This window comes from Microcebus murinus, chromosome 12, assembly GCF_040939455.1.
Source record: "Microcebus murinus isolate Inina chromosome 12, M.murinus_Inina_mat1.0, whole genome shotgun sequence".
Taxonomy (NCBI): Eukaryota; Metazoa; Chordata; class Mammalia; order Primates; family Cheirogaleidae; genus Microcebus; species Microcebus murinus.
In genome coordinates, this window is record NC_134115.1 from 32,189,632 (window position 1) to 32,214,925 (window position 25,294).

At 36.9% G+C, this 25,294-nt stretch overlaps 1 protein-coding gene across 1 annotated transcript in view; it reads right to left on the minus strand.

The window, feature by feature from the left end:
• Positions 1-25,294, minus strand: part of LOC105856043 (histone-arginine methyltransferase CARM1-like) — a 248,807-nt gene that overhangs the window by 134,865 nt on the left and 88,648 nt on the right. The window contains exon 2 of the mRNA XM_012737456.3: positions 7,590-7,715. Within this exon, the coding sequence (XP_012592910.1) occupies positions 7,590-7,715 (126 nt within the window). The remainder of the gene's footprint in view (positions 1-7,589; positions 7,716-25,294) is intronic.

The window sequence follows — 25,294 nt, forward strand, 5'->3', positions numbered from 1 at the left end:
AATACAATGAATTAAAATGTATTTTACTTTTAGGATTTCACAGAAATCTTTGAGATTAATGGAGATTATTTGATATGCAACCAAATTAGGCTTGAAAATCACTGAGTTATAATTGTTAAGATGGAAGGAGGGAAGATATAGTCCTCATACAGATGATATGTTTGGATAATTGATCATGTCTTTCCTAGTGGAAAGACCCAATTATTAATATCAATACAGGTCAATTCCCCAATAAAGTTGGATTTTTTTCTTACCCAAGTTACAGATACTTGAGAGCTATTCACTCACCTCTAAATGTAAATAAGAACCTTACATTTCACACTGTACATCCTCTCATTTCAGGAAAGCAGAGCACATCTTGAAAACTCAGCAATTGTGTCTGATAGGCAGTGATACAAGTAGACGGCCTTCTGTCAAACACAGGCTGACAAATGACAATCAAGATCCCACTGCCACCCGGGATATGAGCCATCTGGGACCTTCCAAGTCACATCCTAAGACAAGCCTCATTCTGATTTTCGTTACTGAAGAATGATAATGGATTTTTTGTTTGCTTTACAACTGACCCAAATATAATTGCAGGATGTTATATTTGACCTATAAATATATGACAATATGGCTCTCTTTATCTGGGAGCCAGTCATGAAAACAGGACTTCCTCAAATATGTTTTATTATTGCAGATAAAATTCCACTTAGCATTCAAAAAATGTTTATATTTTTGACTTTTAACATGGAGGGCCCACCAAGATGTCCACAGGGACTTATCCACCAGGTCTGACCAGCTGCACTGCCTGAGAAGTGTACCTTATAAACCTCCTATGCCTAGGCTTGTTAGCTTTGGCTTCTGGGATGAGTCTAACTGTGCTAGGAGAGTCATTTTGCACTCACTGAGTCTATTTCTAAATTATTTCTGGTTTATTGCTATCTGGATATCTGGTTTTATTTCTGCCTTAAGTCTATTTAAATTATTTTTATCTAAAGTTGTCTGCACCCCTTAAATAATTGAAAAGTCCTGAAAGGTTGGTATTTATCCTCATTCAGTGTTGTCTGACTACAGTTTTCAGGATACCTTGAATGACTGAAAAGCTCACTTCTCTACAACCAGCTCAGGGAGGTAAATCTGGGCCAAGTTTATCAAGACTTGGGGCTTGTCTCAAGTGAATCATTAAGAAAGTTATACTGTGGAATATCCTACACTACTGATATTATTTTTTCTTAGCTATAGAAATAATTCTAAATTTCCTTGTCCATGTCTGTCTTTCCTATAAAGATTGTTCGTTTATGTGTCTGTGTCTGATTTGATCTGGCCCATGAGTTAAGTTTCCTATACTACCATTGTCTGGGTGTTTGTGTGGTCTATACATGAGAAAATCTTCCCCCTCCTCTTCAGGCAGCAAAAGTGTTGGGAGACATGCCACCATTGGTCTCTTACTGAGACTCACACATGTATTACTAGATATGCTAAGAATGTAAAGCCTTGACTACTCTTTGGCCGGGCTATTTCTCAGGGTTGTGTATGCAGCAAGCAACCTATAGGGATGAAGTAATATCTTCCTCTGGAACAAAGAGCCGGCTTGCTTAGTGCTTGCTATGAAACAGTGAATTCCTTGAGCTCAGCGTTCCTCTCATATAATGCAACTAACTGCATGTGCAGTACCCATCTGGCTCTCTGAATCTGTGTACAGGAACTGGGGCTCAGAGGACTGACAGAATGCTGACACTCTGGCTACTGCTCTTTCTCTTAGTAATGAAGTCTTTTATCTCTGACCCAGGACTCTTGTGTCTTTTGTTGCATCCATGAAACCATGGCACTCTAACTTGTTACTTTGTAAATAGGATAAAAATCTCAGACTCTTCACAGTTTCTTGATAAAAAACAACTGGTTTTTAATTGTGGTCTATAATTGGAACCCTTTGTGTCAGTGGCCAGTATTTTGGGGCACATTTTAAGATCACAGGAAGATTCTTGAACATAATAGAAACACATCATTTGCACACATTATAGGAATATCAAAGTCAAAAAGGTAGATCTACCGTTAAAAGGAAGGAAGCTTTTACAAATATTTTATGAACTGAATTTGTTTTGCCTGGCTTATAGAGCAGAAGGTTCTGACTTCTGGATTATATAATTATATGTGTGAGCTAGGATATGCGTTGGAATCAGAGTACAGAGGATGGGAATGTTGATTGTTTCCAGCTTTGCATGACCACCTATTAACTACTATTCAAATATGAAATGTTCTGAGTGCATAAATTTCTTTCTCTTGAAATAAATATGGAGGACTTCTGTTCACACCAATGACAGATTAACTGGTACCATACTTTCCCTCCACTGACATTAAGAAAGCTGGACAAAATATATGAAACAATAGTTAGCAGACATAGAGAACAGCCCATGCAAAACTGTGATGCCCAGAAGAAGGTAAACCAATGAGGACAGTGCTATAATTACCCTGGTCTTCTGCCCAAGGCATTATCATCCAGACTGCAGCACAGAGTATCAGAAGCGAAACAGAGCAAAGTGGTCTTGCTGGGTTGAACATACAAAAACTGACGTTCAGGAAGGCTGAAGCTACTGCTGGAATTTATAAGGCAGATTACCAGAGAGAAAGGAGCTATATGAAGAAAAAAGCTTTAAAAATCTGCATCCAGCTCCCCTTGAGTTTCTAGCTAAATAAATGCTAAGCAGTACATGCGTAGAATAGGTGGACAAAAACCTCTCTGGGAAAAGGATGACAATTAGGGAGCTGTACACTAAACAATTCCCAGAGATAACACAAAGTGGGGAGAGATTATAGTTCCAACCAGCCAAAATGGAAAGAACTTGTTGAACATGTGAGGCATACAGTGGAAACCACAGTGTGGTCATACTTTAGTAGCATGTTCAAATTAGACCTAGATTGAAGACTTCTCAGAAGCTAAAATCAAGCTTCAGAAGAATCAAGCTGACCTATAACTAGCTAGTCTGCCCATGTAAGCAAACTTCAATACTCCTTAAAGGAAGGCAACACATTCCAGACACTAGACAACACAACATTTAAAATGTCCAGCTTCGATAACAGAAAGGTATCTGGAAAATTCCCAAATACATAGAAATTAAAACACTTCTCAATATCCCAGGGATCAAGGAAGTAATTACAAGAGAAAGTAGCATTTATTTTGAACAGAATAATATTGAAGTTGCAACATATCAAAATTTGGTTATATAAGTAAAGCCTTATACTTAGTGGAAAACTATTGATTTTAAGAAATTATATTAGAAAAAAATAGAAGAATTAAGAATGACCTAAAGTTCCACTACAAGAAGCTAGTACAAAAGAGCAAAGTAAACCCAAAGAATGCAGAAAAAAATCATAAAGATAAGAGCAGAAATAACATTCATCTGGTGTTGGGTGGATGGGAGGGGGGAGGAGAGGATGGGTATATTCACACCTAATGGGTGTGGTGTGCACCATATGAAGGATGGACATGCTTGAAGCTGACTCAGGTGGGACAAAGGCAATATACATAACCTAAACATTTGTACCTTCGTAATATGCTGAAATAAAAAAAAAAAATTTTTAAAGGAAAAAAAAAATCAATGAAATAGAAAACAGATAAACCATAGAGAAAATAATGTGACCAAATCTCATTTGTTGAAAAGACTGATAAAACTGATAAACCTCTAGCTACGCTGATCAAGAAAAAAAATTAATAACCAGTATCAGGAAAGAAATGGGAGCAATTGTTACAAATCATACAAAATTAAAAGGATAACATGCAAATTATGGACAATTTTTCCAATAAGTCTAACATCTTAGAGGAAATGAAAAAATTACATGAAAGGATATAAAATATCAAATTCACACATGAAGAAAGTCTGAAGAGCCTTTTACATATTAAAGAATTCCATGAATATTCCCTTGAATAAACTGCCAAGCCCCAGTGACTTCACAGGTGAATTCTATCAAACATTTAACAGAGAAATAAAACTAATTCTATGCAAACTATTTTATTCAAAGTAGTTTAACAAATTTATAGAATATGATAACCTCAGTAGATTCAGAAAAGTATTTGACAAAATCCAACACCCAATAATGATAAATTTCCAGCAAACTAAGGATTGAAGGTAATTTCCCTAATCTGATAAAAGGCATCCACAAAACACACACACACACCCCACACATAACAAATATTGTCCTTAATGCTGGCATACTAGACTTTTCCTACAATCAGGAAAATGTCAAGAACAACTGCTCTGTCAGGTCTATTCAACATTGTACTGGAGGTCATAAGAATTATTAAAAAGTCAAGAAAAACATAAAAGGCATAAAGATCAGAAAGAAGAATGAATGTCTCTATTTGTAGATGACAAATGTTCTTAAATATAGAAAACTCTAAGGAATCTAAAATATAACTATTAAAACTAATAAGTGAACTTAACAGGTTTGCAATATCAAAGGTTAATATTATATACAAGTTAATTATATACAAACAGTCAAAATTTGTGATTTTTAAAATTTTATTTAAAATATTCAAAAACATAAAACATTTATGGATAAATTTATCAAAAGTTGTGTATGACCTTCACACTGAAAACTACAAAAAATTGCTGGGAAAAAATTAAAGCAGAGCTAAATAAATGGATAGAAATACCATTTTCCTTTATGGTATATGTATACAATGGACTACTACTCAATTATAAAAAACAGTGGTGATCTAGCACCTCTTATATTTTCCTGGGTAGAGCTTGAGCCCATCCTCTGAAGTGAGGTATCACAAGAATGAAGGAATGGGCACCACATGTACTCGCCATCAAATTGGCACTAACTGATCAACACTAAGGTGGTCACACAGTAGTAATATTATTTAGGGATTGGGGGGTTGGGGGTGGGTAAACTCACAACCCATGGATGCAGTGAGCATTGTAGGGGGGAAGGGCATGCCTCAAATCATAGTTTGGGTATGGCAAAGTCATAACACGTAACCAAAATGTTTTTACCCCCATAATATCCTGAAATAAAAAAAAAAAAAAGAAAGAAACACCATTTTTCTAGACTGGAAGCAAAGGCATGTTGGTAAACATTTAACAACCAACTTTCCTCCCACCCCTCCCCAGTAAAAAGCTCCTGTTTTTTTTCGAGTTTGCCAATTTGTGCGATGTAAATTCTCCCACCCTAGCCAATTTCAAACTATTAAATTCCTAAAATTTTAATAATGACTTCTCGTGATTAAGTATCATGTATCTTTAGCTCACTAAGGGTTGAAACACTTAATATTATTAAAAGTAAAATTTTCACCAAATTGATCGATCTCAATCATAAGTGGACTATGCATTTTTATAGAAATTGAAAACAATTATAACATGTATATGGAAATGTAAAGGATCAAAAATATCCAGAACAATCTTGACAAAGAAAAACAAAGTCGATGGACTTAAACTATAAGACTTCAAAAATTACCTTAAAGATAATCTAGACAATGTGATATTGATATAAGGACAATGAATGAAACAGAATAAAAAGCTCAGAAATAGATAAACTTTTATACGTTACTGGACTTGAAAAAGTCTTTTCAATAAACATTGTTAGAATAACTGGATATCCGTATGGACTAAAAATAATCTTGGCCTCATACCTTATACAATATAAAAATAATTAAGATGGATAGAATATGTAAAATATAAAAGCTAAAGCTATGAAATTTCTAGAAGGAAATGCAGGATAAAGCATTCGGTATTTGAGAGTAGGCAAAGGATTCTTAGGGCACAGAGAGCAATAGACAAAAAAAAATATGATATAATAAATTAGACTTCTTCAAATTTTAAAACTTCCCAACACAGACATCATTATGGAAATGAAATAAGCAAGCTACAAAATGGGAGTTAACATCCATAAATTACTTATCTAAGTCCAGTATCCTGGATGTATAAAGAACAGCAACGCCATAAACACAGACCCAATTAGTGACTAGAAAACAATTTCAATTCATAAGCACATGAAAAAGTGCTTAACATCATTACACATCAGGAAAATGTAAATTAAGGTATAGCTCCATACTGAGCTATAACTACATTCTCACCAAAAAAGGAAAAAAATTAAAAAGACTAAAAGACCAAATGTTAGCAAGGATGTGGAGCAACCAAAACTCTCATCCAAAATTGCTGGGAGTATAAAGTGTTACAATCACTTTGGAAAAAATTCTGGCTATTTCTTATAAAACTAAGCATGCACTTATTCTATGACCCAGGAGTTTTACTCTTAGGCATTGACCCAAGAGAAACAGAAAAAAAAAATATGGATAGAAATATATTAGAATGAGAATATTTATAGCAGCCATATTCATAACAGTCAAAACCTGGAAACAGCCTCAATGTCCATGGGTAAATAAACTGTGACTATTACTTAGCAATAAAAATGAACAAACTACTAATACTTGCAGCAACATGGATAAATCTCAAAACATTATGCTGAGTGACCTTATTAAAGAGTGTGTATATTGAAAGATTCCATTTGTAAGAAGCTTCAGAAAAAAACAAAGTCAATCTATGGTGGGAACAAAAATCAGAACAGTGATGATTACCTCTGAAAGATGACAGTAGGGAGTGACTGGGAAAGAAAGGCATGAGGGAACTTCCAAAAATGATAATACTAAGATTTGTGTATTTCAATGTACAGTATGTAAACCTAACCTAAACAGAAAAAAATGAGAACCATCAACAATTTTGAATTCCAGTTATTGGCAGGTTGAAGTAAATGGGGGTAAAATATGTTGATTATTAAAATTTACTCGGAAATACATGATAAAATAAATAGGTTGATAGATGGATGCAGAGATAGATAGATGAATAGATATATGGTAAAATACATTTCTCACTCTGGCTGACTCCAGATTCAGTTTAGAAATCAATTTAACTTCTTAATCCCCAGGTAATTATCAATAGTAAAAGATCTTTGGACATTTTAGCTAACCAGAGGAGAATCCATACCATTGTTAATGTGCTAATGTTTTACATTGTATCTGGATGTATGCTATAAAATGAGATGAAACAACTGATACTTAAGTTAAAGAAACTACCAACTACCTAAGGTAGACCCAAAGCACTGTTGAGTTTATTTTCATTATTAGGCTGGAAATCTTCCAGAGGGCTGTTGAGTATATTCTTAAAATGCTTTTATACTTTAGCTTATTTTTCTGTTTTTTGACTTTTATTGTCCAGACTTTTAAAATGCTCAACAAATGATTCAAAGACAAAAACAGGATGAAATTGTTCTGACACTCAAACTGAAAATAACATTTCTGCAAACAACCTCATCTTGAAGGAGAATCAACAACAGTGTTGTGAAGATGATGATTCTTGGTGGTCTCTCCTGCAGCTTTGAATGAAGGAAGACCGAAAGGAGGGCTAAGGATAAAAAACGTTTTCATATTCCAGGAAAAGACTGTTCTCCAGCCATGCTATCAAGTAAGCACCAGGGCCAGTTTTAATGACAACTCAGATCAGAAAACGTGCTTCTTAAGAGCCAACCAGTCAGTCACAGCTGAAAGTGAGCCAACAGGAGATTTGTCTTCAGATAAGACAGGCAGTCAGGACAGGCATAAAACTTACCAGCATGAGACTCGAACTTCATCAAAACACTGTTGCATCCCAGAGTAATCAAGATGGACTCCTTCCCAACACGGCAACATTCAGTGTCTCTGTTGAGTAAGCATTTAAAGACACAGACGCCATCAGCTATAAAGGGTTAAAAAAAAAAAAAAAAGAAAAAGAATTAGGCAAATCTATTTTGACCCTTGTGAAAAACGTTCATGAATATCACCCCTGCATTTCTCTCATGTTCTCAAGGCTCCCCACTTCTGTCTTCTTGACACGATGCCTCCTAGGACTATGTGAACATAAGGATGAGAGATGAGAAGGATCCAGCCATGACCAAATACCAATTCTCTGCATGTGGGTTAACACACAGCACAAAACTGACTCCTACTGGCTCTCTTGCCTTTATACCCAGGGCCCCGTTCCCCACAACCTTTATATTCCCCAAGTCCATTTCGTGTCTCTTGACACCATTGCAGGAGGGTTTGGGTAATGTCTAATTCTTGAGCACCTACTATTTGCCAGGGATGTCACATCAAATCCCCATTGTAAGTATTATCACTGCCAAGTTCCTTGGTGAGGGCAAGGCAGAGACAAGTGGGGAGCCTGTGGCCTTCTGGTTTCAAGATTCTTCTTTTTTTATGCATCGAAGGAGTCAAGAAAGGCTTCATCTTTCTCTGCAGCACCCCTTTTAATAAAACAATTTGTTCTGCAAAATTTGCATTCAGTCAAAAGGCCGCTCTTAAGTACCTAGAAGGCCACATTTCACCTTCGGGCCACAGGTTCCCCACCCCTGCACAGTGTGCTAAGGAAATTGTGATAAAGAGGGAGCTTAGATCTTTGGGAACTAACTAGCTAATCCTTCTTTTACAGGTTAGACAGGCCTTTAGCATGGGGCAGCTGTAGTGTTGTGGAAAGAACAACGGACTTGAGGATTTACTTTTATCTTTGAAAAGTAAACATGAACTTCTGAGTCCCCCGTTTTCATCAGGTGAAATGAAAATATTGATGCTTATTTCACAGGCTTTGGTGAAGACTGAATAAAAATGGTAAAATAATTCCTAAAATACTATTAAAATAATAAGGGACTATTATTATTTCTCCCCTTTAAAGTAGATCTTTTTATGGCTGAGTAGTACTCCTTGGTACACATATATCACATTTTACTAATCCAGTCATGAATTGATGAGCACCTCTGGGTTGATCCCACATCTTTGCAATTGTGAGCCATGCTGTGATAAGCATTTGAGTGCAGGTATCTTTTTGAGGAAAAGTCTTCTTTTCCTTCAGGTAGATACCCAATAGTAGGATTGCTAGATCAAATGGTAGGTTTACTTTCAGTTCTTTGAGAAATGTCCATTCTGTTTTCCATACGGGAAACTATTCTCCTAAGTGAAGCATCTCAAGAATGAAAAACACACACTACATGTACTCACTATTAAAATGGAACTAACCGATCGATGAGCACACATGTGCACAGAGAAAAGCAAAACTCAGTGCAAATCGACCAGGGGAGGTAAAGGGGAGAAAGTGAGGGGCAAAAACCTACCTAATGGGTATAATGAACACTATTTGCGTGACAGGCACACCTACAGCCAGAACTCACGTGTTACAAAAGTGATCCATGTAGCCTAAAACATTTGAACCCCCTTAATACTTTGAAATAAAAATAAAGTAGGCCTTAGTTCCTATCCCTAATGCCTTCCATTCTCCCTTATAAAATCAAATACAGAAAGCGTGTTAACTTCAAAGAGTAATTGTATGTAAAATTCTGTTACATATGTGTGCATGCACATTCATGTACACTATTCAGAACACACACACACACACACACACGCACAGAGTTAAGATGACCAAATATTTTCAAATATTTCCCCTACTCAAATAAATGTGTACCTCCTGATGAAAGCATTCACAAACATCTTTCACAAAATGTCTTGGCTCGTTAGATAGTGCAAATGTTTTGAAAACATTTTCTGGGCATCAAACATGATTATAGGTTTAGTTATTACAGCCCAGCCAGTGTCTCAAAGGCATCCGTGTCTCCTTGCTGAGAGGTAGCCGTGAATGAAGATGCAGGGGGACTGTGGGGCTCTTCTAAACATGTTCTCTGAAAAAGTCTATGGCCATGCCACCCTGACCGCACCCGATCTCGTCTGAAAATCATAAGAAATATTTTTTCAAGAAATTAGCATTTTTAGCATTTTGCCAATTGTTCCTCTTATGGTTTAGAAGTAGAATAAGACGGAATGAAGAAGAAATGAGACTTCTAGGCTCCTACTGTTCCTTGTACCTACAGGACTATTGTTGTACTCTGCAAGTCCTTTGCCGGCAGTGGTAATTTTACTTAATTTCCAGAATAGATATCTTTTTTTTCTAAATCAAAGCCTAGCATTGCGCTTGGTACTTAAAGGTTTGTAGAATCAGTGAAAGCATTTCTCCATGTATTGATTGAATACCATCTCCAAAGAGATAAAAACCTTCAAAATGTGTCTAGTTCAATTATCCTTAACCAGATGGGCTCAGAGTAGTTTGTTTTGTTGTGATTTGATTAAAGTAGAGTTGGTTTTTTTCTACTTCTATAAATTGCAAAATGCCTGCCCATATAGTATCCACCTTTTTTACTCTCTCCTTATCCTATATTTAAATATGAGTAGAGAAGATCTTTTTAAGCACACCACAAAATCCAGAAAGTACTACAACTACTCAAAATTTTAATATATACTTATGTAAAAAAAAAATTGAAATATCTTAAAAATGAAAAAGCAGTGATAAGCTGTGAAAATATCTAAGCATCCATAATAAAACTTAATATTCCCAAAATACAATTAGCTCTAAAAATTAAGAAGCCTCAAGCATCCCTATTGAAAAGTTAGCAAGAATGAACAAGCAATTGGTAACTAGAAAAATGCTAATAGCAAAAAAAAGTGAAAAAAAATGTTTTCAGTAATAATCAAAGAAATATGTAATAAACCAATGAGATCTATTTAATATTTCTCTCTCATTGTTAAAATTTTTAAAATACCTACTAATAATATCAAATGTTGCACAGGGGATAAGAAAACAGTGAATAAGCATTCTTGGGATTGTCAATTTCTCTATTTCTGGAATGTATAATCCCCTTATGAGTCAAAATTTAAAATTTATGTACTCTTGCTAGACATTTGACTTGTACTAATTTCTTCCAGAATGTACCTTATCAAGTGTAGGTGAATATATATTCAAGGATGTTATTAGAGTTGTTTACTATAAGAAGAAAAGGCAAAGAAGTAAGTCCATCAGTTACATGGTTGGTTAAATCAAACATGGTACCCCCATATTCAGGTTGCAGACAGCATGTAAAATATAGTAGTAATTTAATGTTGTATTTATCTTTATAGAAAGTTGTTTAAGAAGATCTTCACCAAAATGTCATCAGTGACTTCCTCTGGAGGGAGAGATTTGGGATCATTTTTATTTTTCCCTTTCTAGAATTCTGCCTTGTTTGAATTATCTAGGTGACTACTTATTTTTACAATCGGAAAAAATAAGAAAGCTATTTTCATTTGGTAAAAAGTAATCAAACAAAAGACACACTACCATCAATGTATTTCACCACACTCTCATTCTCACTGGGAATTATCTTTCTTTTGATTTTTACATTTATTAGATATTCATTGGTACTTCATTTAAAAATATTTGTTGAGGAATTACTATACCCAATATAATCGTTATTTTAATTACCATTTATAATCATTCATGAAAATGAACATCTTCCCATGTTTTTTATTTGCTAATCTCACAACTTCTTATATTTCCTATCTTTTGACCGTATTAGTACCTAAAACAAACATTATAAATGATTTCTGTTAAGTAATGGAATCAAGATAAAAATGCAGCTATTTCAGGGGAAAGTATATTATCAACTGAGAAATGTATCTTTTTAAAGAACTTACATTAGGAAAATGAAGAAATACAACAACAAATTATTGCAGAACACACACCCAGGTCCAAGAAGTAGCATAACACTGGTGAAGAATTGAGTGGTGGTGATTCTCCCAATGTACATTGTGCTAATAAGGCAGGGCATCTTTCTTTCGAGCTATTGCTACTACTACGAATAACTACATTTGCAGAACACTCTGATGCCGTCTTACAAACATCTCATGTCACCTCTTCAGTGACCCAACTGTGCTGGCTGCTTCTGTGTATTTACTATTATTCTGCTTCTGAATGTTGTTCTCATCAGCCACACTCTTTGCTATTTTTTCAAAGGGCAAGGCCTGAGCTGCTGATAGCAGGAAAATGGCAAGCAGAAAAAGTTCATGTGTACAGAGTTTAGTCAATTTTAAGAAAGTCCAGAGTCTTGCCATTCCCTCCTTGAAAAACCCCAGATGTTTCCCTCTATCCTCTCTCTCAGCCTCATCTGACAAATTTCCAAAGGCACACTGAGATATCCAGGAGTTTCCCTTTAGGCAGGTGCAGATCAGAAACCATGGAAAATGCCACAGGGTGAGGTGAAGAGAATCCTCTCCTCTCTTAACAAATATTTCTCTGCTTTTCCAATACATACCCTCTCTCCTTTCAGCCCATGCAAATACAAAATCCAATCTCCATATGAAAGCTACAACACTAGTTGTCCAAGAATTATTAGATGTCAGGCGCGATTTAGAACAGCAGTTCTACAAAATATCAATATTTTTATACATAACTTACTAAACAGAACTCATTACCTAATAATGTGGTATACATGCCAATTCTATGCTAGGTGACCCTCTTAATATTTTCTTACTCAGAAATGGGAAGTCAGGCTACCTAAGGACTGTTTCCTAGAATTAGATAACTAAAAAATGATTACATAGGCAGCACCTGTATATATGGAGTAAAGTATATAGACGTACATATTCCTTAGAGACTCATCCAAGTTGTTGCATGTGTCAATAGCTCATTCTTTTTTATTGCCGAGTAGGATTCTATGATATGGATGCACCACAGCTGGCTGAATCTTTGAGATGTTGATCCATTTTATCTGGGCCATGTCCATTTGGGGCTAGTACTAATAAAACTGCTATGAACATTCATGTACAAGTGTGTATGAACAGAAGTTTTCATTTTTTTGAGATAAGTGCCCAGGGGTGCAATTGCTGGGTTGTGTGGCACTTGCACTTTTAACAGTTTCATAAGAAACTACCAAATTGTTTTCTACACTGACTGTGCCATTTAACATTCCCATCACAATGGACAAATGACCCAGTTTCTCCACATCCCGAGCAGCATTTGGTGTTGCCACTTTTTTTTTTTTTTTTTTCTGACATGCTGATCGTTGTGCAGTGATATCTCATCATGGGTTTAATTTGCATTTCCCTGATGACTAATGATGCTGAACATCTTTTCATGTAGTTATTTTCCATCTGTATATCCTCTTTGGTGAATGCCTGCTCATGTCTTATCCACTTTCAAATTGAATTGTTTGCTTTTTGTTGTTGAGTTTTGAGAGATTTTCACATACCCTAGCGACCAGTCCCTTGTCAGATTAGTGGCCACCACTCTGTAGTTTGTCTTTTCATCCTCTTCACAGGGTCTTTCACAGATCCAACGTTTTTAATTTGATGAAGTCCAACTTATCAAATTTTCCTTATATAGGTCATGCTTTTGGTGCCAACTCTAAGAACGCTTTGCCTGAGTCCCCTGACCTTGCCCATTCTGTGGTCTCATTGCACCTCCACGGAACAACTGCAGTGGTTTCCCCACTGCTACCTGCTCCTGCCTTTGAAAACGAACTCACACTACTGAAACTGCCAGATTACAATCCACACGGCACAGGTGCAATCATGAAAACACTCTGCTCAAACCTTCAAGGATTCCCCCACTGAATACTGAACTATAGTCTCTCCTGCCTGGAATTGCAACCCTCCCAGTCACTTTTCCTGCTTCTGCCCAGCCACCTCACATCCTCTAAACATATACTGCACTATATGCATATATGCATACTGCTAACATATACTGCTAACTACCAGCTAGCTGCTTTCTGAAAAGGACTTATAATTATCATGGCAGTAGGGATGTGAACTGGAAGAGTGGGACTTCTGAAGTGATACACACAATGCCTTGTCTGCCACTCAAAATATTACCTAATTTATCAATGTCCGCTTTAAATGCCACCACCTCCATGGAGGCTTTCATGCTTGCCCCCAACTGCCATGAGTTACGTCTCCCTCACTTCACTCACTCAACAGCAGTTTGCACCTCTCCTACAGCACTTAGCTTATTTCCCCATTTGTATGCAAGTCTTATCCATTTTGCAAGAAGTCAGTCTGTCCAAAAGCAGGAATTATGTCCTCCTCATCTCTGGTTCCCCAGAAGGACCTGGTACCCAGCAAGGAACCTGAATCGTTTACTTGACTGGAACCACCGTCAGCATCGCTCCAGCCGAGACCCGCGCGGGCTGTTCGCCATATCCACTGTTCAGACAAAGTAAAGGTGGAAGCTTCGCTCATCTTTCTAGCCTCTAGATCAGCTTTAAGATTTTTTTTTTTTATCATTCTCTCTTTTCTTTGGCATCCTTCCCTACACACATGACTGCAGCAAAAAGAAGAAAAACAAATAAACATTGAAACCGATTCCATACTGAAATTTTAAACACCTCTGTGACCAATATTTTCAAATCAGAGGGAAGTAACTTTTCATTCTGCGTTTAATGAAATAGTACGCCACCTTCCCTAACAGCTTCTCTAGGAACCTACTGCTCCCTCAAATCTGCTTACAGCTCTCATCTTAGCAGTTCTTCAGCTCCCCTTGCAATTTCTCAAGTCAGAATAGCGACTACGTGCCAAAGATCCTGTGGGTGCTGGGACTTCCAGGAAAAGAAGTAATAGATTTTTTTTTTTTCCGTTTTATAATCCCAACACTTTCCTATCAAATACACATCTACTGTTTCCAGCACGTAGAATAAGACTGAAAAAAATGCTTCTTGAGTTAAACAACTGAATCGAACAGTCACAAAAACCTTGCCTAGTGTCTGAACCCACATTAAAAACAAAGACAATAAATCTCAGGGCATTACAGATGACAAAGTGTCAGTCAAAAACTTGGCAATTTTTAGTTGACTTTGTTTTCAACACTGGCAAATGGTTTGCATCCTTTGGTTTATAAAAAAAATGTTTTCTCTGTTATGATATGAGGTCAAAAAATGTCTAGTTCTTCATTTCTTCATAGGAATATAAAATTCTTTCTACTTTCCCTAAAGATGCTGCTTCTCTCAAATTTCAATTTAATTTCATTGTGAATGTCTCTTTAGGGTAACCAAGTATTACAGAGTCTACATCCTGCCTGGGTAGACTTTTTTCAAATCACCAGATTTCTCCTTGTGGTTTCTAGACTATAAACTGTCCTCTTACAGTCACCCAATCAAGGAGAATGACTCTGATGTGGATTCCCTAGCTATAAAAATAAAAATGTGGGAACTGCCCATGAAAGAATATAAAATAACAACTTGAAAGAATATAAAATAACAGCTGTCAAGAGTTGTTCTAGAGATTCATTTTTGTTTTTTCCCCGAAGCAGATGTGGTGGAACCAGGCGTCTGCAAGCCTTGGTTTGGGGATTCAGTCGTATGTGGACATGCAACTAACATTTAGGAGCATCTAATGTAAGACAGTCACTGTTGACTGGCACTAAGGAGAGGTGCAAAAATAAACAAACTGTAGCCACAGCCTCGAGAGAGCCCACAGGGCATGGAGAAGAGGTCTTCTCACAGAGCTATAGTACTCCAGAAAAAACAAGCAATGAATTTTGCCTGGGAGATTCCTCATAGGAGACATCACAGTGGACCTGAGGCTTGGAGGAAAAATAAGAGCTCGCCAACTAGAAAGGCGAGAAGGGGAGGGGAAGAGGGAGGTCATTCCAGGCAAGGGAAACAGTTGGTATGAAAGGCTGGTGAATGGACATGTCATGCATGAGCGTGACAGACCCTGGAATGAGCGGTTCCACACGGTTTGCAGATGGAGTAATGAGTGTTAAAAACATCGCTCTGCATAGGGAGATCAGAGCGGGGATTTTAAAAGGTTTTTATTTGCCACAGTTAATGTTTCCATTTTGATGGAAAACAATCGCTCACATTAAGACAAACAGAAACAGAGGAAATGAAGAGCTAGCCACCTGTGTCAAGTATTTTCAAAGCCTTTACCTCATTTATTCCTCACAGCTATGTGGAGTTTCTTATGCCAGTTCTAGAAACAGAAAACGGGAGGGTCGGAATTCCTGGGGGATTTGCTTCCACTCACCTCAGTCTGGATGCTTCCGTCTCCTCTCTCTGCTCTGCATGTGTGTCTCCCTGGGGCAAGTAAAACGAAAGTTGCAAAGTACAAAGGAAGGGACTGCAGAATTCTTCAGTACACGAGGTCAGGGATCCTGTTTCCAAAGTGCTGTTTTATTTATAGTTGCTTATAATAACTTCTTCTTTATTTACTCCTAACTACTCTTAAAAACCCACTTAAAGCCCCACCTTGAAAGACACAGAATCACTCTAGTCCACAAGGATCACCTTGCCAGGAATTAATTACACGTGGCTTTCTTTCATTACGTTCATTTCTTGCCACACATTGTTGATGATAGGCTCTTTTCAAACCAGTCTTATTCAAACTTCTTCTCCAACAGCCCCCACCTAATGCCTTAAACACAGAACATCTTCACCAAGTGCTGGTTCCCTGAGTGTAAATCAAGACTCTTTGGCCTGGCTCTGAGAAAAATTTTGAAAAACTCTGTAGAATCTCCTCCAAGAAAACTGTGGAGCCAGATGGTTTCACAAGCAATATTTTATCAAACATTTGAGGAAGAGGTAGTTTCTACGCTGTTTAAACTGCTTCAGAGCAGAGGAAAAGATGGCATGCATCCTAAATCATCTACAAAGCCAATACAATAAAATAACTCAACAAAGATACTCCCAAAATAAAGACTAAATTCTATTATGAGTTTGGAGGCAAGATAGAGACAACACAGGTTTGAATATGGGTTAGAGCACTTACTGGCGTTACCTCCTGGAGAATATTATTTAAGTTTTCCATAACTATGTTTTTTGTTATTAATGGTAAGATAATAAGAGTGCAATATGACAGTATAGGTTCAACAAAAGTGATCATGACACTTACATTCTTTCTTTGCCTGGCACTGTTCTAGGATCTTTCTAGGCATTAATGCCCAATTTTCTCTAAAACTTTGAGGTAGGTATTACCCCAGTCCCCACTTCTCAAGTGAAGTAACTAAGACAGAAGAAAGAGAACTACCACAGTGACATGACTTATATATAATAAGTGCTATGGTTTGAATGTCTGTATCCTCAAAAATTCATATGTTGAAATTCTACCCCCCAAGGTGATGGCATTAAGAAGTGGGGCCTTTGGACCTTTGTGAATGGGATTACTGCCCTTATAAACGAGACCCAAGGGAGTTTGTCCTTTCTACTATGTGAGGATGCCAAAAGAAGGCACCACCTATAAGACATGAGTCCCCGACAAGCAACGTATCTGCCAGTGCCTCAATCTTAGACTGCACAGGTTCTAGATCTATGAGAAATAAATTTCTGTTTATAAATTCCCCAGTTTATAGCATTTTGTTACAGCAGCCCGAATGGACTAAAATAGAGACAGGAATTGAACTCAGGCAGTCTGGTGCCAGGATCACATTCTTAGCAGCACCTCTAGTCATTTAAAATTAATAATTTTGTTTTAAATTAATGACATTAAAATTATGTCATATGAAAATGGCAAAGGAAAATATGTGATATATTTTATCAATGCTGAAAAGGAAAACAACACATACAGCTTTTTACTGGAAAAAATAATTCTCTAGCAATCTGAGGTAAATCTTTATTACAATAAAGAATGTTTGTATTGAGCCAAAGGTCAATGTTGGGCTTAAGTTTGAAATTCACTTAAAGTCACAAATAAGGCTGGGTGTGGTGGCTCACATCTATAATCCTAGCACTCTGGGAGGCTGAGGCAGGAGGATCACTTGAGCTCAGGAGTTTGAGACCAGCCTAAGCAAGAGCAAGACCCCCATCTCTACTAAAATAGAAAAATTAGCCAGGTGTGGTGCCATGTGCCTATGGTCCAAGCTACTCGGGATGCTGATGCAGGAGGATCACTTGAGCTCAAGAATTTGAGGTTGCTGTGAGCTATGATGACACCACTGCACTGTAGCCCAGCCAACCTAGTGGAGACGCTCTCTCAAAAAAAATAAACAAATAAACAAATAATAAAAAAAAAAAATAAAATCACAAATAAGACCGTGTTTGCAGAAAACTCTGTTAACTTACACTGTTCTGAGCATTCTAGCCAATGTAATGAGGCATGAAAATAACCAAGAGGTCTAAATAGGAGAAAAGAGATGGTTTGATAGCAGATCAGAAAGAATCAAGAGAATCAACTTAAAACTTATTCACACTAATAAGAGAGTTCAGAATGGGGAAATGGTTACAAAATAAAATTACTCAACCCATTTTATATGTCTACACAAAAATTCATTAGAAGTGTAATTCAAAGAATTCTATTTTAAAATAGCAATAAAATTATAAAACAGCTAGAAATAAACTTAGCAAGAAATATGAAGGACCCGACCATATGAACAGAACTACAGAATCTGGGGTGCATAAAAAACAAAGAAATGCAAAATCTAGAAGTTGCCTGTAAGTCCAACAAGAATTTCAGTGGTTTTCTGTGAGGAAATTATTCTGTGATTCTAAATTTTGTTCAAGAAAGAAGATGAGAAAAACATGAATTTCTTTTTTGGGGGGAGCAGGAAGGGAATAAATAAATAGCAGATATAATATTATCAGAAATTTAGAATGAAAGCTGTGTAGTAGTGGTACATTAATAAGCAGACAGATGAATGTAATGGGGGAAAAGAAACATATAAATTAAGTTATCTAAGAATTTAGTATTTGATAAAGGTAGCATTTCAAGTTACTGTGGTAAGGATTGCTTTTTAAACAAATAATGTCACAAAACAGTTGGGAAAAACTTAATTCCATGGTAGAGGGGAAGCTTTCCTTAAAAAGAGAAAATCTACCCTTCTCCTCTCTTTCACCATTCTGCTGCTTGGAAAGCAGATGTGATGGCTGGAGCTCTATCAGCCATTTTGTAACCATTAATTTGAATAGGAGTTGAATGGCAGAGGAGTTGAAAGGAAGTACCTGAAGGTTTCCTGGAGTAAACCCTGGACTGGTAACTATTGGACCTACTGGTGAGAGATAAGTGGACTTCAATTTTTTTTAAAAAAGCTATCATTTGGAAGTTTCCTGTTATATGCAACTGCACTGAATTCTAACTGATACAGATTGTACCTAAAAAATTAGACCCAAACATACGTTACTCTTTTTTTTTTTTGGATGTAAAGATGTTTACGATATATTTTTAAAGGGTTCAAATATCAGGAAACTAGTAACATAACTTCAATAGAAAGCAAAAACTGTCAAAACTAAGAGACTGGCCAATTTACCATCATCAGGAGGTGTACTTCTCTCAGTAATTGATGAGGAAGACAAAAAATAATGTAAGAATTTAGTTGATGAGAACCATACAATTAATGGGATTGTTCTAATGAATTTTTATAAAATGTTAATTCAATGTCTAGAAAATTCTATTCAAGCACACATAACACTATGAGAACTGACTATATATGAGGCCATTTGACAAATCTTTTTTTCCCCTGGGGCAATTTGTATTTATTTATTTTTTTATTTCAAAACATTACTTTTCAAAGAATAGTTTAAAAATAAGTGAGATTTTAAAAAAAATCTCTCTCAAATCTTAGGACAGAAAAGGGTTAAGTGTATATACAAAAGCAAAAAACGTAAAGAAAAATTGACAATGTAAGAATTAAGAGCTTTTTAAATAGAAAATAGTTTTAAATGTAAATCTTGGGGAAATATACAAAAGGCATTCAAAATACTTCAATACACAACAAGTTTTATATATGATTGTGGTGACGGTATCATGGGTGTAGGCATATGTTCAAATTCATTAAAATGTATACATTAAATATGTGCAATTTTTTATATCAATTATATTTCAATAAAGCTTAAAAAGAGCTGCATTTCCATCTGTCCCCCTAAGCATTTCTTTGATGAGATCTCACTGGGAAGGACAGGAAGTGATGGAATACCTAGGATTGCAAATCAACAACTTATTCCAATAGTAGGATATGTGCTCAGGCAATAAACTAAGTCACATTAAGGAAGAAACCTCTTTCGGGGTGTGAGTGTGGAAGTATATAAATGATATTCCTGCATCCATGACTCACATATGTCCAGGAGAGGAAATTAAATCTGACTGACATTTGAATAAGTGATGCAGCCCAGTCACCCTGATGAAAATTATTTGCCAGAGGAATCCTTCCAAGGCAATTAAACCAGAAACTAATCACTTCACTACAGTGTGCACAGGGTCAGGTCCCAAGAGCGCCTTTCATGCTGTCATTATGAATGGCAATAAAACCACACTCTGGGAGACAGAAGGAAGAGTAAATAAGCAGAACCCCAAATGTAAATGATGTAAGAGACGCTTAATGCAGGCAGGTCATGTGGTGCTGGACATCAAGTTGAGTGCCACTGACTAATCAAGCCGAGGAACAGGAAGGCTTTTAGGCAGGGGTCATCTCAGGCCTGGAGGAGTGAAATCTCAAAGGTGGAGTGGCAGCCATTCCAGGGACCGTGCTACGGTGCCCCTAGGAACCAGTTAGCAAGGAAAGGAGAGAGTGCACAGCACGCAGCTCGGGATCACGCCTGCATCTATGACCTTTCTATCAGCCCCCCAGCCACTGCCCTCGTTAACTTCAGGCCCTCATGACTCCTCAGCTGCATGCTGAAGCAGCCCCACACCTTTCTCACTTTTCCCTTCTCTAATTTCCTGGTGCCCCCTTCATCCTTCACATTGCCTCCAGAGATACTAAGTGGAACAAATATTAAGAAGCCTTAGCTCAAATACAGAGTTCAAATCCATCACTAGCTATGTGGACTTGGTAAGGCATGCAACCACGCTGAGCCTCAAGTTTTCCCCAAAGCAAAATATACTTGATAATCCTTTGTGCAGTCTGAGAGGATAATTTGAGGATGCAACGGAAGGTACCAGCACAGTGGTTACAAAGGCCAGTGTGCAAGTATCCTTGCACGGCTCCTTTTGCCTGCAGAAATGTCTTCTATATTGAGTTCCTTAAAACAGTATTTCCATGTGATGTTAATAATTGTTTCTAGATGAAAAAACATTTTCTTGTGCAGATGGATCTGAAAATTTTGGATTTAATAATGTTAAACAAGGTTATTATTTGTTTCAGGACTTCTCAGAGCCTTGATAGGTTAGACATGTTATTTATCTCTCTAAGAGGCAGATATGCAATATTTGATAAGCTTATTCCCCATAAAACCCTTGTATCAGAGAGAATTCCTCAGGACTAAAATTACATAAAAGACAGTTTGGAAAATGTTAATCTATCAAAGAATGTTCACATTACTAGGCAGGGCATCTAAGATACTCCATGGTCTGGCTGCAGCCTGCCTTCTCAGACTGATTTCCCATCCTCCACCTCACGGTTTAGCCCTAGTCAACGCATTGCCATTCCTAGAATAAATCAGCACTTCCCACATCCATGTCTGGGCTGATGAGATTCCCTCCACCCTTCTCACCCTCACCTTACACATTCACGCCTTCTCTACCTCTTGAAGTTCTCTCTATTCAACTTCCAGCTCACATGTTGAAGAGTGATCTTATTTAAAATCAGGATAAACAGCTAATATTTCCATTAAAGCAAATATTTAAGTTAGCTTGAAATGCTAGATATGTATTTTCAATCTGCCTTCTTGACTATTTTGTCTTCATGTGGCTCAAGCCCATACTCAAAGAAGATTTGGTGAAAAAAAGAATGACAAGATACCACTATCATTAATATAATAATACCACCTCCAATCCTGTCTTAGTCTGTTTGGTCTGCTGTAACCAAGTACCATACATTGGGTGGCTTATAAAGGACAGACACTTATTTCTCACAGTTCTGAAGGCTGGGGGTCCAAGGTCAAGGAACTTGCAGATTCAGTGTCTGGTGATGGCCACTTCCTGATTCATACGTGGTCATCTTGTCACTGTGTCTTTACATGTCAGAAGAGGGTAAGGAGCTCTCTGGAGTTCTTTTAACAGGGCATTAATCCCATTCATGAAGGCTTCACCCTCAGGACCTAATCAACTCCCAAAGGCCCCACCTAATACCGTAACACTGGGGGGACAGGTTTAAACATATGAACTGGGGTGGGGGGACAGAAACATTTAGTCCATAGCAATCCTCTTTACTTTTTTTTTTTTTAACCCTATTACTCTTTATGCATCTTTGCAATAATCTTTGATACTTACTAAAAGGTAGCAGGGAATACATTAATAACCTACAAAAAAATGGACATTCATGGAACACCTGCAACATGATGAGGAGGAGACTGAAGCTTCATGAGACTCAGGTATTTTTCCTCAAAGGAGAGAAGCTGGTATTAAAAGCTGGTCATCTCATCCTACCCCAAAGACTGGGCTTGTTCCATGTGGATGTGTGACATCACCCACCTTTAGCAACTTTTCTGCCTCTGAGATTTCCTCATTTTAGTTTCTAGAAGCTTAGATGGCTATTAAGTAAAATGGATAAAAAATATTCTAAGGATATGAAGAAAAAGAGATTTCACAGTAATCACCATGATATGCCTGCAGATAAGCCCAGTCTAAATGAAAAAGCCACACTTAGAATTTCTTCACCACCTAGGGACCACTGTAAAAACACCTTCTGCTAGTCTGAAACTACAACTTTTTTAGATAAATGACAGTGCTAACAATAATATCAGTAACAATGCTATTGCAATGTCAGCAGTAATAAAAGTCTCCATTAAGTGCCTAATATGTCCTGAGCAGTTTATATATATTAATATTATTATAGTTTAATTCTCATGACAACCCTATCAGACTGTGATTAACTTTAGAGATGATACAACTTGGGCTAAAAGTAGCAAAGCGACTTGCCCAAGGTTACAACTAATAAATTATGGGAACCAAATTCATCCCCAAATCTAGCTCACCCCAGATGTCATAATTTCTTCCTCTTGCAACATTGTCTATTATCTGCTTGAAATGTCCAATACTGTAATTCATTATGCTTTGACATTTATGTAATATTTACTATGAGGGCTGTGTCAGGCAATGAGAATGTTAAGATGAATATGGCTTGGTCCTGGCCCTCAAGGGATGCACCATTTAGTAGACAAGACCAGACCACTGTTATGATTATACAGGCTGTGCTCATGCGACTTCATTAATCACCATCCAAACAAACTTTGAGCAAATGGTCCCACCTTGAGCTGGAAACGCAAACCCATATGCAACTAATTAATTCATTATAATAAGAGCTTCAGTTAATATGTCTTAACCCATGTACATGAACCCAAAGCAGGGAATAACTAGAAATCTGGTGAGGAGTCATCCAAGCAGAAGCTCTACTCCAGTGCAGGAGTCCATAGTTCTCACTCCGTGCCCTGGTCCCTGGCTACATGGTGCTGACCATTACAGAAGGTATTCACCACAGCTCCTTCTGTAAAACTATGTACACCTGAATGCATAAAAATAATCATCTATTTGAAAAAGGTGCTTGGCAAGGAGAATTGAGTAGCTAAAGTAATCAGGGGCAGAAAATAATTGGACCACTCACTGGAAATAAAGATACAGCAATATAGTATGCTTTATATCCTTTCTGGAAAACAAAAACCTTTCAAAAGGAGAGGCAAAGCTATAAAGAAATCTTCCTTCTCTGTCAGCACGAAGACCCCTTTCTCCTCCCCTCTTAGGAGAGGTTTCTTTGAACACTGAATTCCAGCACGACCTCCTTTTTAAAAAGGAGGAATAGGTACAGAGAGAGGGAGAACAATTTGGTTGCTGTGGGGAAAGGGAAATGAGGCAACTTGCTTATTATTCATTTGTTGATTCAAGAGGAGGAATACTGTACAGAATTCAAAAGGTAGAAAAGAATACACAGAGTCTTCCTCCCACTCTTGACCCCAGCCTCCAATTCCTCTCCCCAAATGTAACCTCTATTATCAGTTGAACACCCTTCTAGAGATACACTCTGCATGCACCAATTCATGTTTGGTTGTATTGACAGGCACCACTGGATTTAACAATTCCTCTGTTCTGTATCTTGTCACATATATTATTATAAAAATATATCCTGGGTTCTGCACCTTGAATATTTTTTCAAAACTTAACGTTATCTTGGCAATTATTCCATATCAATACATATAGAACTGTCTCATCCTTTCCAGTGGCTGTATCATATTCCCTCATTTGGCTGTGTAAGGTTTTTTTTTTAATATGTATTATTTACTATTATAAATAAAACTGCAATGAATATCACATCATCTACATTGTTATTCATGTATGTTAGTGTATATGTCTTTCCTCCTCTCTGGCTTATTTTACTTCCTCTCTTAGTTTTTTTTAAATTTTGCTATATTATATCTTGAAATTTACATTCTTTTTTACTTGCTGTGCTTAGGATTCACTGGGTTTATTGAATCTATAGATTCAATCTTTTAGAAGTTCTTAAAAATTATTAGCTACTTCTCTCTTCACATATAGCTTCTGTCTTATTTTTACTTTTTCTTCCCTGGAATCCCAATTCACTACATGTTAACCTTTGTCAAACTAACCTACATGTCTCCTCTCAACTCTTCTATGACGGCCCATGGGGCTTGGGACTGCGGCTTAGGAGTTCTCTGTGCTCACCTTGGCGACCTGCATAAAGTGTAGAGCTACTTTACCCCCTAATATAGTCTAAAAACAGATTAGACACAGTTGAATTAATACACTGAAAACACATTTAGGCAATCTTCTAGAATGTGTCAGAAAGACAAAGAGACAGAAACCATAAAACCAGTTAGGAGACTGAGGTGAGAGCAAGAAGATCTAATATACATCTAGTAGAAGTTCTATGAGATGAGAACAGAGAGAATAGGGGAAAAGTAATACGTGAAAAATATAATGGATAAGAATTTTCTAACCCTGATGGAAAACATGAATCATCGTATCCTAAAAGTGCGAGGTACCATCAGGATAAAGAAAAATAAATTCTATCTTTAGATATATTGTGATGAAACGTCAGTATATCTAATCGAAGAGAAAATTGTGAAAGCAGCCAGAGAATAAAAATATCAAATCGATTTAAAACGACTGAAAAATTACACTGGGATTGCCAAAAGAAACAAAGCTATTTCTATCATAAACAATTTTTAGAACCAGAAAATTTTTACAAAGTACTTTTGTCCTAGAAAGCGAACTATATGGTCACAAAATGCAGAATCCATTAATTCCTTGTGAAAACAAAAGGCTCAAAGCCAAAGATTAAGTTTTGTACCGTGCTCTTTTTATGAAATTATCAATTTTAAAACTGGAGGAGACACTGGAGGTCATCTCACTCAAGTTGCTAATTTAAAACATGAGGACCTGAAGGTCAGGGAGTAAAATGATTTGTCCAAGATCACGTGGTTAGTTCGTAGCAGATCTGGGGCTGGAACTTTAACATCTTTCATTCTTTACCAGTGGAAATCTGCAAAGTTAGATTTTTCTTTAGTTGGTTACCTTGGCCTTAAAACATTAATCAAAAAACCTTAAATTATCTGCCAGTTCATACACACATAGATTTCCCTCACAAACCCCCATTCACACACCAAT